The sequence below is a fragment of the Patella vulgata genome, chromosome 3 (assembly GCF_932274485.2).
Source record: "Patella vulgata chromosome 3, xgPatVulg1.2, whole genome shotgun sequence".
In the NCBI taxonomy this organism is placed as follows: Eukaryota; Metazoa; Mollusca; class Gastropoda; family Patellidae; genus Patella; species Patella vulgata.
The window spans coordinates 63,568,359-63,582,464 of record NC_065881.2 but is presented as its reverse complement, the minus strand read 5'-3'; the positions used below and the strand labels follow the sequence as shown (position 1 = coordinate 63,582,464).

General features: G+C 34.6%; 1 protein-coding gene across 1 annotated transcript; it reads right to left on the bottom strand.

The window, feature by feature from the left end:
* Positions 1-3,206: 3,206 nt before the first annotated feature.
* On the bottom strand, positions 3,207-13,368 carry LOC126815162 (trypsin alpha-4). The gene is made up of 8 exons (XM_050540719.2): positions 12,962-13,368; positions 9,178-9,285; positions 8,302-8,397; positions 6,745-6,910; positions 6,055-6,179; positions 5,007-5,141; positions 4,284-4,438; positions 3,207-3,460 (listed from the first exon to the last, which is right to left on the bottom strand). Exons 1-8 carry the CDS (start codon positions 13,269-13,271, stop codon positions 3,290-3,292), a joined length of 1,266 nt encoding a protein of 421 aa, XP_050396676.1. The 5' UTR covers positions 13,272-13,368; the 3' UTR covers positions 3,207-3,289.
* Between the last annotated feature and the right edge of the window lie 738 nt (positions 13,369-14,106).

Sequence of the window (14,106 nt, the reverse complement as noted above, 5' to 3'; positions counted from 1 at the left end):
TGCTGTGATCCTACCAGGAAAAGATGGGCTTCCGATATCTAATTTTTAAGACAAAATAAACAGTTTACCAATGGTACACGAATTGTGTACCATAATGCGTTTCAGCGCCATTTGTAACAGGGGACTCGAAGAACGAGGCTAGAAATGAAATGAAATGGGGTTTAGCGTCCTACTGTTCTGCTCCTAAACTGGGCTAATGAAGACGGGCATACACCATACAGTGTGCTATGAGGGAAATTTTGCCCGGGCAGCGGCGCTACGGCCTACTCTTATATCGAATTCCAACTGCCAAGGGATCTTTTACGTGCACGCCAATATGTTCACGGGACCTCGGTTTTTGTCCCATCCGAACAACTAGACAGCTGTCCTAATTGTCAGGCCCTCCGTCCTGCATCACTGACAAGGGGAAACCACGCCGGAAAATCTGGATGAACTTTCTCGGCCAATGCAGGGATCGAACACCCGACCTTCAGGCTAGCGAGCCAGCGTCTTACCCACTTAGCCACGTGATTCCCACAAGGCTAGACATATTCCACAAGTCATGTTAAGTGGTGACGCCATATTCTAATCTGGATTGCATGCGCAATAAATACTATCGGTATAGACTGGAGTAACCAGACGCTAGAGATTGCCATTCTATTGAGACTTCTGGGGTATTTCGCGGAACATAACTGCTTTGAAATTAGAGTAAAAACGGAAACGATTGAATGTAAATCAGTTTATTTACATTCATATTACATGCGTTGCAACCCATTTGTGTCAATTTCTAGGTCCCAAATATAAGCGATTTAGCTCCTTTAATTCTTTTACAACCCAATGTCATTAAATTTAACATTTCATAGCGTTATTATTTACAAATCTAACTTTAAAGGAGGCAAGTCTTTAACTCAATATCAGGTTCTCGCCCTTCATAAGGCGACAACCTGGCATCACGACATGATACCAATCAGCCACCATAGGAAAGGGTCCGCAATTGGCAAAATATCGAAAAACATCGAGATTTTTAGCGCCTAATTAAACGAAGACAAACATTAAAGTCTCGCTTTCAGTTTCGTTTTTAATGATCGAATAAGACCGTGGGCAGCCCACCTAGTGCGATGATTGTAACCTTCTACAGGCCCGAATACACCGACGATGACGATAACCTCAAACGGAACGAGGGCGGGCACGGGGCTCGACGGCGTTATGACCCGGGCAGGTGGCTTATAGTTTGTAATTTACCAATTTTTATACACCGACATTGAAATGTTGTCGTATATTGTCGTCGCTTGTGGACGCTCTAGAGGCTAAAATTAATATCCGATTGACTTTACATTTATACACAGTGTTTAAGGTCACGAGACGAAGAAGCCTATTGATTTCCAGCGATTTCCGATAATTACTGCCAGAGTTATGGCCCTTGATCACTTTGAAAAATCTCGTGGACGCTCTATTCGTTATAAAGTTAATATAAATTGTTTAAGGTCATGAGACAAATAATCTAAACAAATTCTAATGTTTTTTGATAATTACTTCATGGGTTATTACTCGTAATCAGATTTCATGTGCTGTAAATGTTACTGACAAAAGAAAAAATATGCGACAAAACTTGTTGACTGATCGGACGACTTAACTGCTGTGGGCGTATTTTTCGTTGCCTGGCAACCTATCTTTTATTACTTGGTACCAAAAATCTATTTTTTGAAAAACATTACTCGGCATATCTCCATACCATGCTTTTTATCAATATTTTTTCTATTCTCTATTATCGTTGATTTTAGATTTCCACCTTGTCTTGTTGATTCTGTATAAATGTGTGTAAATTGTGGTATGTTATTGTTATATTATATTTCAGTAAATATGTAAAAGTTGCGCTATAATCATAACAATAATAATTCTCCAGCAACTCACAGTTAATTCTCCAGCAACTCGCAGTTAATTCTCCAGCAACTCGCACTTAAACCTGTGTTTTTTTATTCATTGTCCAATCTTATTCATACTGAGAAAGGGGTTGTATGTTTGCAGAATGAATTCGGAAAACTATGGTTAGAAATCCTTTGCCGAATCGTTGACCTGTCAACTGTGAAGATCGGAATCTTGTTCTAAACATTTCAAGACGTTCTATTTCGGACATGATTCTTTATTGCTCGTTTCTGGTTACATTTAAAAGTAATATACTAAATACTGTATAAATGATAGCATTAATTATCACTGGTCTCAATGTATAAAAAGGTCGAAAACCATAAGACTTCGTAATCGGGGGTCATAACTTCGAGAACCCAACAGAATATAACAACAAACGAAGTCTTCGCAGTTTTATTTTGTAAAAAGAAACAGACAGAAAATTACATACAAAATATTTAAACATGCATTATGTAAGACCCAATTCTGCCTACTGTCTTTCTTTTGGCTTCAAATGTTATATAAATTATTACCGGTACTTTTAGACATTTATCCACGTGACAAGCCAATAATTAACTCTCTAGACCACCGAATGGTGATGATTTTTAATAGATTGAAACAAGATCGCCATTTGAAAATTTAATTTAAAACTGTACAACGGAGACTTTGTTTATTATAGTAACAATGGTACTTGACAATCGAGGGTATATTGTCAACACCAAGTTCAAATCTTGATAAATTCGCTCAGAAACGAGTAATTTGACTGAAATTTTCAATATATTCATTTTTCATTATCTTTGTATGAACTATTATAGCCAGAGCGGTCAGCTCTTTATGTAAATCTTACATAATGCATCTTTGATAAATAAAATAAATATGTACAGTCTTGCATTTTGTTATTGTGTTTACTTCCTAAAGTTAAATCTGGATATAATGACATTGAGGTTCAATTTCAGATTTAGAGTCAAAATCTTGCTCTGGATGGCAAAACAAGATATGGTCAGCGGCCTGGGTTGTTGTGACTACTACCAATTCAAATTTAGTTATTTCAATAACTGTGCCACTACTATCAATTTGAAAATTAGAGACCAATAATTATTTTACTAAGCTGCACTCAGATTATCATTTAAAAGTATCTTTAAATTTGAAAACTTTTTAGGACTGTATCAAATTTTGTTACTATAGTCTATAAGGGGGAGAGATTTGTACTTAAAAACTATAAACATTCAACCTATCGTTGATTTCACCTGAAAGTAATTTTCTTTTTGGAGCCCCCGATCCCTGCCCTGCCCTGCCCTCCACCCCCGCCCTCAATATACCACATAGATTATTCTTATAATATATTAATAATAAGAAATCAAACAGAAATGGATCACAGCATAAAACTGCAATGATAAAGAATGTAGCTCTATTTAGTGGGCAAGATGCTTAATTGAGAATTGATCCAGTTTCTGTAATAAGGAATATTAGTATAGAATCCAGCTTCTCCGGCATCAGCACAACCACGTCCACTAGATACAATACCGAATAAAGTATACTTGTTCCCTACCATGCACATTAATGGACCACCAGAATCTCCCTGAAATTATATCAAAAATAACTCTATAAGATTTTTGATCATTCTTGGTCTCACTGTGGTAGTATTAGTCAGAAGATTTTCCCTGGTCATGTTGATGGCAATTATTGTGGTTATTGTGATCGTTGACGGCCCGGTGCTTTTTATACGCCCACAATAATTGTGAACAATCTAGAAGCCACAATTTTATCCAATTTTGATGAAATTAAAACATATTTGTATGACCTTTCAATATTCGCGCATATCAGATCGTAACTTCCTGGATTATGGCCCTGATTATTGCTAAATGTGGGCGTATCTTGCATGACAGCGGCTTGTTGTAAAAAGGGTGGATAGATATTGATAATCTCGAACCTGACATAGTAAGACATACATTATAGTGTAGCTCACACCGCTTTTACCTTTCCAGAGATGCATCTTCCGACATATCTATCGAATTTATCCAAAATATAAGTACACAAAACAATTATTGGCCTTACCAAGAATCGACGTTACTAAAAATAAAAAAAAATTGTCAACATACGCAATCGGATAGGAAATTAATGCAGCTTTCGGTCAGTTTTATAACGGTGATTATCTCAAAAATGGAACCTATGATAAGGCTAGGGAAAGAGTTGTGTTATAGTACTGTAGACTGATCTCCAAAATGAAATTTCTCACATCTTAGTTTGGATATAGATGATTTTTTTTTTTTTTTTTTAAATATTTGTAACTGTATGGATGGATACTTTTAATAAACATTACTAATTTTTTGCCAACAGTCCTTTCCAATGTATGTCAAAATTATTAGTACACTGCAGAAATTATCCACAAATTATTTGCCTACCTTACACGCATCCTTTCCACCCAAACCATCATTATCAGCACATATAACACCAGCAGGAACAACGTTTTCTGATTCACCAAACCTAATTCTACAAACACTACTGGTATACACTGTTAAATCCACTTTCTGTAACACAGCCGGCTGAGGTCCAGTTACTGTTTGTTGGGTTTTTTTTACAAAACATAAATAGAAATACAATACATACATTAACTAAGTTGGTGGTTTATCGTAATACATACATTAACTAAGTTGGTGGTTTATCGTCTATTTCTGGTCAACAAAGTTATATAATATTTTTATATTTAGATAGTAGTATGCTACATTTTTGGAAGAACATTTTGAAATAATAGTTTTCTCTCATTTTAATTCAAATTTCTTAAGCATCATTGCTAAAGTACTTACATTTAAAGATGCATTATGTAAGGTTTAGATATAAAGCTGACCGTTCTTGCTATAAACATTCCAAAATAGATAATGCAAATTTCATTCAATTTACTTTATTCACTTTTCGAGGTTTTGACATTATGTGGTATAGATTGTTTATTATCATAACGGCACTTGTTAATCGAGACTGTCTTGAGAATAAATGTCTAAATAATAATTTATATAACATTTGAAACCAAAATAAAGACCTGCAATAGTCAGATTTAGCTCTTACATAAGACATCTTTAATCTTTGCAATTACATAACGGAGAATAACTTTAAGCTTTCGGTCAACTTACGAAATAGTGTTCCCCATCCAGCAACAGTACATTTTTGTGTTGGTAACGGTTGGCCTAACTCGGGTAGACAAATCGGTTGTGCACATAGGCTAAATGTTATTGGCCGACTGAGTGTCAAGATAGCAATGTCATTCACTGGAAAAAGAATCGAAATTACATTTTTTATGTACGGTTTCAAATTAGTGTGGAAAATTTTTTTTATAAATTTTACTTTTTAGAATATAAATATCATCTGCACACCTAAAAAAGTTTGTGCTGGAAAAATGATTGTGCCAATAGCAATATTTACGTATTCCTTAACTCCTCACGAAGAAGGCACGGTGGCAAAGTGAGGTCGCGGGGTCGATCCTGGTGTTGGCCGAGAAAGTTCATCAGGATTTGTCTTCGTGGTTTCCGATTGTCAGTGGTGTAGGGCAGAGGGCTTGACAAGGATAGTTATCTAGTTGTTCGAATGGGACGAAAACCGAGGTCCCGTGTATACATTGGCGTGCACGTAAAAGAATAGGCCGTAGAGCCGCTGTCCGGACAAGATCTCCATGGCGTATGCCCGTCTTCATTAACTAACTTGGAGCTGAAGAAAAGGACGTTCAACTCCATTTCATTTCATCCCTTCATCTTCTTCTCTCAATCAAACCCAGCCCCATCCCATCAATATACGTCATTACAAACTGTGTATTTCAAAGGGATCAAATATTGTGATTAAGCCAACAATCCCCAGAGTAAGATGGAAAACAAACTAAAATTCTTGAGATGTAGAGTGTTTAAGCCGTTTCAATAACTGGGGCTATATCTTTGCGACTAATACACAACTCCGAGTTCATCCCTCTGCGTGATATTTGGTAATAATAAATTGGCATTTTAATAAACCGGATTTTTATGAGATGGGCATCTATAGCCTCCCGGATTTTGACAAGATGAGCATATTTACAGCCTCCCAGATTTTCATGAGATGAGCACCTATTCAGCCCCCATTCTTAACCTGGTAAGATGAAGGTGGATAATAAGATAAGACTGTACACACGGTGGTGAACAAATTATCTTGATATACCTAAATTGATAGAGTCAAAGTTTTCTTCAATAGTTTTGGACATCACTTGAATTTCTTCCCAATATCGATCGTTAAAACTGTTAGTTTCCCATTTACCAACTTCCACACTGTACAAGGTATTAGTTCTGCAAAGAGCAAAATCACATAATATAGCTTTGTCTAATCTGTTTTCGTCCGTCACGACTTTTCACGATTAAATAGACCTTTGAATCTATCAGTATCGAGTGCCCCATCATCCGGGACGTCACATTAACTCTGTTGTCACCCATTCATTGTCCATCCCCAATTGCGAATGATTCTTCTGCGAGCACTACCAATGTGTACTACAATGTGTAAATAGAATCCCGGTTGTCTGTACCATCAAAACGATTAGACACACTTTCTCTTAACCAATATGTAAATAGAACCCCCGAGAGTGTGTACTATCAAAACGATCTTACACACTTTCGTTTGCCCCACTTAAATTTGGTCCCGATCAAGCATACTGTGCCACGCTCTATTTACACTATTAGTGCCAGGAGGATTCTTAGAAGGTTCATTTCAAATCCATCCGGTTATATATCCGGTATTTTCAAGTTGTTGGCGCTCCTGGTGTTGATCGGGAAAATTCATCGAGATTTGCTGGCGTGCAATCCCTTTCCCCAAAACATTAATAAAATAAAACGCGACTATCTCTGACCCTGGACTAACCTGACACAATGTGCAGCAGTGATAACTTGACGTGAACTTATAATAGTTCCTCCACAGATAAAAACACCGTTGCGTTTTATACCAACAACCCATGGTAATTCACACTCCGTGGTATTAACACCACCAACTACTCTACCGCTAGGAGCAACATACGAAATACCACAAGCTGAAATATCAGTTTATACAAAAAGTTACAAATGTGATGCTTAAATTGCTTGCGCCGGATATAATCCCTTTAAATAACTTTCATTTATTCATTTTTCAGTTTATTTAATAATCTATTGTCTAACATAAAGAAACAATTAAATGAAGACTGCGTCAACATCATTCCCGGTCTATTCCACTTTACAAATTTTTAATACTTTTCAACAGCATATACCATAGTTAACTATTCTGCCCGACCCGGTCTCACCAAAATAGTTAATTTACTTTCAAAAATTGGATCCTTTGGCAAAAACATTCTTTTCACCTCTTGCTTGTCGACCTATAGGTAGTTATGCACTGGAAGGTGAGCTTAAAAAGATACCCTGTTTAATATAAAAAAGAGAGCAAACAAGGCAAGTTTCCTGCTTGAAAAGTACATACATATTTGATTAAAATCTTGGAAATCAGAAATGTTTAGAGCAGTAAACAGACTTAAAGATGCATTATGTAAGAGCTAAATTTTTATAATACAGATCTTTCTTTTGGCCCGATATTATTATTATTATTATATTGCAGCATATTTATAGTGCTCCATTACATATAACATGTTCAGGGGCACTTTACAAAGTGATATGTTATATAAATTATTAAAGGGGGCAAATATCATCAACAGTCTTCGACATTGCAAACAAGACTTATTGGTCAATTTAAATCAACATTGATGTTATCATCTTACTGTGAAAAGATGGGCTTCTGATATCCAATATTTAAGACAAAATGAAATTTTTAAAATTGGCACACGAATCGCGCGTCAGAATGCTTTTGAGCGCCATTTGTAATAAAGCGACTCGATGAACGATTACTACCGGTGTAGACAGGAATAGCCAGTCGCAAAAGACTGCCATTTAATTTGGACTCTTCGTGTATTTCGCCGAACAGAAACGATTGAATGTAAATCGGTTTATATACATTCATATTACATTATTATATGCGTTGCGACCTATTTGTGTCCATTTTTAGGTGCCAAAGAATAGAGATTTGGCTCCTTTAGTTGGACATTTATTTACATGCCAAGCCCATAATCAACTCTTTAAGACCATCGGCCTGAACTCCGCTCAGAATGAAGTAATTTGACTGATATTTTCAACATATTCTATTTCCATTGTTTATTTTGTAATTATTATAGCGATAACTGTCAGCAATTTATCTAAATATAACATAATGCATCTTTATACTAGGTACCTTGCTCAAGGCTCCCGTGAACCTTAATTCGGCTCTTTGGGTACCTCATGCAATTGTTAACGAGCAATAATGGGTATCAAGAAAGGTACGATGTTAACTGCTTAGCACATAAACAATTATATTGGGTTTTTTAGTATTACTTGGATTCCTACGTGATTTATAGATTCGTACTTTGTATGGTTACCGGTGTCGTTGTGGTTGTTGTAGCAGTGGTTGTTGTAGCAGTGGTTGTTGAAGTAGTTGTCGTAGGCGGTTGTGTTTGTGCACCTGGAGTAACAAAAATAATACGTAATTTATCATTTTGTTAATATATTATATAATATTTTGTAAATCAACCCCATAAACTCCCAACAATAAACAAAATTGTCTCTTCGTTATCAAATAAGCATATTACCAATTTACAACCCCAAACATGCAAATAGACAGTTGAGCCATAATTCAGGATGCCGATACGAATCGTCTTCATTATACAATGAACATTCCATTCATGTTTTAAAAATCAAACACCATCCATCTTGGATATTTTATAGAGTCTTCCTCATATCTGAACGGACATTCCCATTAAGATAATTCCGCGGTACGCAGTTAATTTAGAATTTATATAGGTATATCTATAATATTAATACTGTTAATATACACATTATTAATACCTATAATAATATTAATAATGTTAATATAAATACTAATATGATGGTATCTAATATATGTGTCTTTTTATGACCAATTAAATAAAGAGTATTTTAAAGAAAAATCTGTCAAGAAACCTGACAACTAGTCAACTACATGTCCACAGAAATTATGAACGGATCGACGGGTAACAATATGCGAGATGACATAGTTTCTACTATTTCAGCCTATATTACTATATGCCACTGTCTGAATCAAAAAATCTGTAAATCTAAAAAAATTGGGGGGCTCTTACCTCCATGACCCTTCCCTAACTTTCAATAATAAAATAGCCATAAAAAAGCCAGGAAAAATCAAACATCTATTATAGTAATGGTTATTGTGAGTATGTTGAAGAAATACGTAGAGTAATGCAAGTACCTGAACAACATACAAATTCTATAACTTCCGCTGTATCACGAACAAAGCAATCTGAACTATCTTTTGCATTTTCAGTCTTTAAACATGTCGGCTGTAATATGGGACAATCTGTAAACATAAAATAATTATTACTATCCAGGTCTATATGGAAATAAACATTTTTTACCTGTTACACCAGACCTTTTGATGATGAAGGATGATAATTATGAAATCAAAAAATAACCGTAACTTGGTACTACACCACCAAACTGTAAGTTTTCTAATTGTGGGAGCCAGTGTAAATTAAAAAGGACTGGGTAAATATGATCTCTATAAGAAGCATGAGCAATAAGCCTTGCTGCAGAAATTTGCAATTTGTGTAGTTTTTCGATATGTTTAGCATGATTATTATATAATAAAGCGTACAAGTTATCAATGCGAGAAGTTAAGTTATTAAGGCATTTACAAAAGCGTTCACACAATCTGCAGCCACAGTCGGTTTCGGTTATCCAATATTTCTCAAATTAAAATATCCTAATTCACACATATGATTTATGAGGCTCTGCATTACCAGCTATGAGTCAAATATTAACCCAATGATCCGGATCGACTTTGAGGGACAAATGACACTAACACCGACTTCAATATTCAGGTTATTATCCAAATTATCTACATTTTTCTTCGATTCTATAACCAAATATTCAGTCTTTTATCTTCATTAAGTTTGAAAAAGTGTTGGCATACCCGCAGCTTTATTTCTAATATACATTGTTCTAGAGTAGATTTTGAAATATAGACGTGATCTTGTTGCTGAGTTTTAAAATGAATGTAAAGCTATGAATCATCAGAATATAAATGAAATGAAAAGCCATATTTCCTGACATTTACTCTAAGGGGAGAAGTGTATAGACTGAATACAATTGGTCCTAATACGGATCCCTGTGACACACCACAGTTATAAGGCATTTTGGGTGAGGGTTCGCCATTCGTAAATATAAGGAAGTGTCATCAGCAAAGAGTCTAATAATGACATTGTCAATTATATTAATATATCGTTTACAATATCATTAATATTTAGAAGAAATAAAAGAGGCCCGAGAATGGAGCCCTATGGGACACCAGCTTGGACAATTCCTGGGTCAGAGGATGCACCACTAGCAACTACTATTTGTTTTCTATTCTTCAAATTAAGCCAGGATATCTTTAGATGCAATTATTATTATCATTATTACGTGACCAAGATACGCTTTACACGAAGAACGGACAATGAATGTGCATGATATAACAATATGACAGAATAAGATGCAAAACAAAAAGATAAAAATGTGTAAATATAAAGAACATATATTTAGGTAAAAGTTCGAGTGAGTGGGGTGTAGGATCTGACTCCCTTAATACTAAAGTCTCACAACATATAGAATGAAATTCATGTTTAACAACCCATTTAAATAGATTATTTGTCATACACTGAAACAGACAATAATTTGTCTGAATTGAATCAGTATGTAATAAATTTATAAAGAAACCTTCCACAAAAACGTTTGTTTAATATAACTCTGTCATCGTGATGAAGATATTTACGTTCTAGTATATAATAATATATGTTTGTCAAACCGTTAAATACATTCAGATTAGTAAACAAATATATATTTAAGTATCGCTGTAAACCCTTATGTGCAGTAGAATATACTTCTAAACCTAGGTAGAGAACGACCTATTATTTTGCAAGCATTTTGTGATGAATTTGTTTTGCTATAAAAACGATTTTGCAAAACCAAAACGACCTAAATATATTCTCGTTGTGCAATAAAGATTTTCTTTTCATTGTTTATATTTTGGGAGTTTAAACATACATTATCCAAGAGCTAAATCTGTCTATTGCAGGTCTTTCTATAGGCCTGAAATGTTATCTAAATTATTAATTAGACATTAATTAACTTATCCAGACCATAATCAACTCTAGATGGCATCGCTAGCCTGCGATCTTAAGTGGATTGTGAGCCGATTTACTGCATAACTTTCCTTCTCGATTAAACGATTAAATGGATGACCGAGGCTAGGCAGAAATTTCATTCGCTTAGTTCTCGGTTCATAGTGGGTCAATTCGAATAAAATTTTCAGCAAATTGCCTTTACGTTATTTAGTTTGTAATTATTATAGTGAGAACTGCCAACTCGTTATCGAATCTCCCATAATGTATCTTTAAGTTTTAACTTGGTATATCAAAATACACGCTTTGTTATTATCGCAACACGATTTGCTGTTATCGCATACAAGTTTTTTTGGGAGTTTAAGTTAATGATATATCAAAATACACGCTTTGTTATTATCACATACATGATTTGTTGTTATCGCATACATAATTTTCCATAGAAATACATTAATATTTTTTATATCAAATACATAATTCGATATATCAATACATTATCTATTAATATTAAAACATTATTTCTTATAGCAAGTGCATAATTTGTAATATATCAAATCTGGTATACAAAATATAATATTGGTCATATATCGCATACATAATTTGTTATATCGCATACATATTACATACATAATATGTGTTATATTACATACATAATTTGTTTTATCCCAATACATAATGTGTTAATCAATCATAGGCAGTGAGGTACGGTATCGAAAAATATTCATATATACAATAAAGCATATACACAATAGATTTTGTATATATTATTATAATGATCTACAAAACTGAGTAATACTTTTATTGGTTGGTTAGGGTTGTTTTTTTTTAAAGAAAAATGTTTTATGACCAACCTCGGGGTATATTTAAGGCTTTGAAATATCTCAACTAACTTATATGTAAAATAGTTTTTAGTTTGCGTTGTCAATAAGTGTATACAGTATCTGAAAATATGTAGACAAGAACTTTTGTGTCACTCAAATAAATTGACATATTGAATCTTTAGAATCTGCCATTACGTGCAGGACTCTCATCTAATAGTCAAAATTAACTAAACCTATATTTATATATTTCAAACAGTCCCTTTTAAACGTTTTTTTGATAAATCTCTTCACAATTTTATTCATCATTTATGAGAATAATAGGCGTATTAATGGTCCACAGACCCGTAACTAAGTTCAACCCGCCAATTAACAAATGGTCTGTAAGACCACGCCGAATTTTTAATTTCTTAAAAGAATACCATTTATGAAAACTTTATTTAGAAAAGTAACTTCATCTCACCATGTGTCTTCCTTACTCAATCATGGGTTTGGAATGTTAAAATTAAACACACTTTTTGCGAGATTTCTGAATTTTGTTTGTACTCATCGTAGTATATTTAAAGGTCGAAACTATGTCTTTGATTAAGTGTTTCAAATTGTATGAGAGTTTCTTCTCAATTGACCTGTCACGCATTTGAAATGCATCCTCACGTTTACATCCAAAGGGGGGGGGGGCTATAATCCTTAATTTTTAAATCTAGCCCTTTCTTGCCGTTTATAACGTGTATATATTCTATTTCAAGCGCCTTAAATGTCGATCTTTCATTCGTTATTTTGCAATCAGTAATAATCCATACATAACTTGCATGGGAAGGTAAAAGGATGTGAGAACATTATACGTCGGCAAAAATGTTGCTTTCTAATCGTGTCGTTATTGCGGCAATTCCGAGATCTGGACTTGAAAATAGAGCCTTAATCACTTCGCAGTTTATGTCGTAACGTGATTTGGCCAATATTTTCTAGGTCTACAACTTGCAATTACCACATGGCTTGAATGAAGCACATGTTTGAATCAAAAAAAACACAACAGTATTATTTATCTCAATGTACTTACATTGAACAAGAACTTTCCAACTGAAATCACCAAAAATTTTATTTCTGTAAGCCTCACAAGAATTGACATAAGGAGCAAGAGCAGGATACATATAATACATCACAAAGCTCAGTTCTGACATCACTTTGTTAAAATTCCCTACAGTTGCTCTTTTTTGACGATAGCCATTGTTGCTATTACGAATTCCAATGTTAGAATAATAAACACTGTTCAATGATCTATCGGAGGGTTTTTGTGGATAAGAACTGACCATAACACACAAGATAGAAACCAAGAAAACAGAAACACAGGTTGAGCCTATAACCCTCATTTCGCACGTTTATTATCCTAAGCAGACGGCCACCGAAAAAAGAACAACTAAAGATGTTTAATATGTATACAGATTATATATGCCGCTCGCGCAATGAATCCATCAGCTCAGCTGAGTCATATTTTAAAAGAAATTGGGGGTGTGTGCGAATCTTTTGGCGACGTCCATTGTTTCCTTTTATTCAGGCAAACTAAGAAATTTGTTTATAGTCGGATGAGACTTTTATCTAGGACGATTGAAAAGCCCCAACCTGTTCAATTGCTGCTACAATGTCAACACACCACTCTTAATTCAACTTTACACCAATCGTCTACATGTTTACTTATTAATGTAAATACCCCATGATTTCTCGTGTATTTATTATCCTACTAAGGATTTTGAATCTTATTCCAACAATTACATGCATGAAGCTGTATACTTGAAAAAGATTACGATCAATCTATACTGGTATATGTACTCCCAAAATCTGACCCTAGAATGCGTCTTGATGCCAACAAGGTGTTCGGGTTTATTCTTTGCTGTAGCATTGTGGGTTCACGGTGGCGGTTGGCCGTTAAATTTAGAAATTGTAGTTCCCTTCGAGTTGTAAAATGAAAGTGGTGTGATCCCTGTGTTCCTCTTTCCGCGAACATCTTCCATCGCAACCTTGATCGAGAAACAATATTATTATGTACAGTTTACATTCACCTATACGTTAATTTATCTGGACAGCGTTATTCGTAACCAAAGTGTTTATGGAGAAAGATTACCTCGTAATAACAGTGTTTACGTATACATAAGGATTACAGTATTTACGTATACATAAGGATTGCAGTGTTTACGAATAAATGAAACC

Excerpts from the sequence above, each read along its gene's own strand:
- LOC126815162 (XM_050540719.2), bottom strand. The coding sequence starts at position 13,271 with ATGAGGGTTATAGGCTCAACCTGTGTTTCTGTTTTCTTGGTTTCTATC. Across the intron at positions 5,142-6,054 it reads CTTTGACTCTATCAATTTAG|TGAATGACATTGCTATCTTG; the intron begins GTATATCAAGAT and ends TTCTTTTTCCAG. Across the intron at positions 4,439-5,006 it reads TGGATGGGGAACACTATTTC|TAACTGGACCTCAGCCGGCT; the intron begins GTAAGTTGACCG and ends CCCAACAAACAG.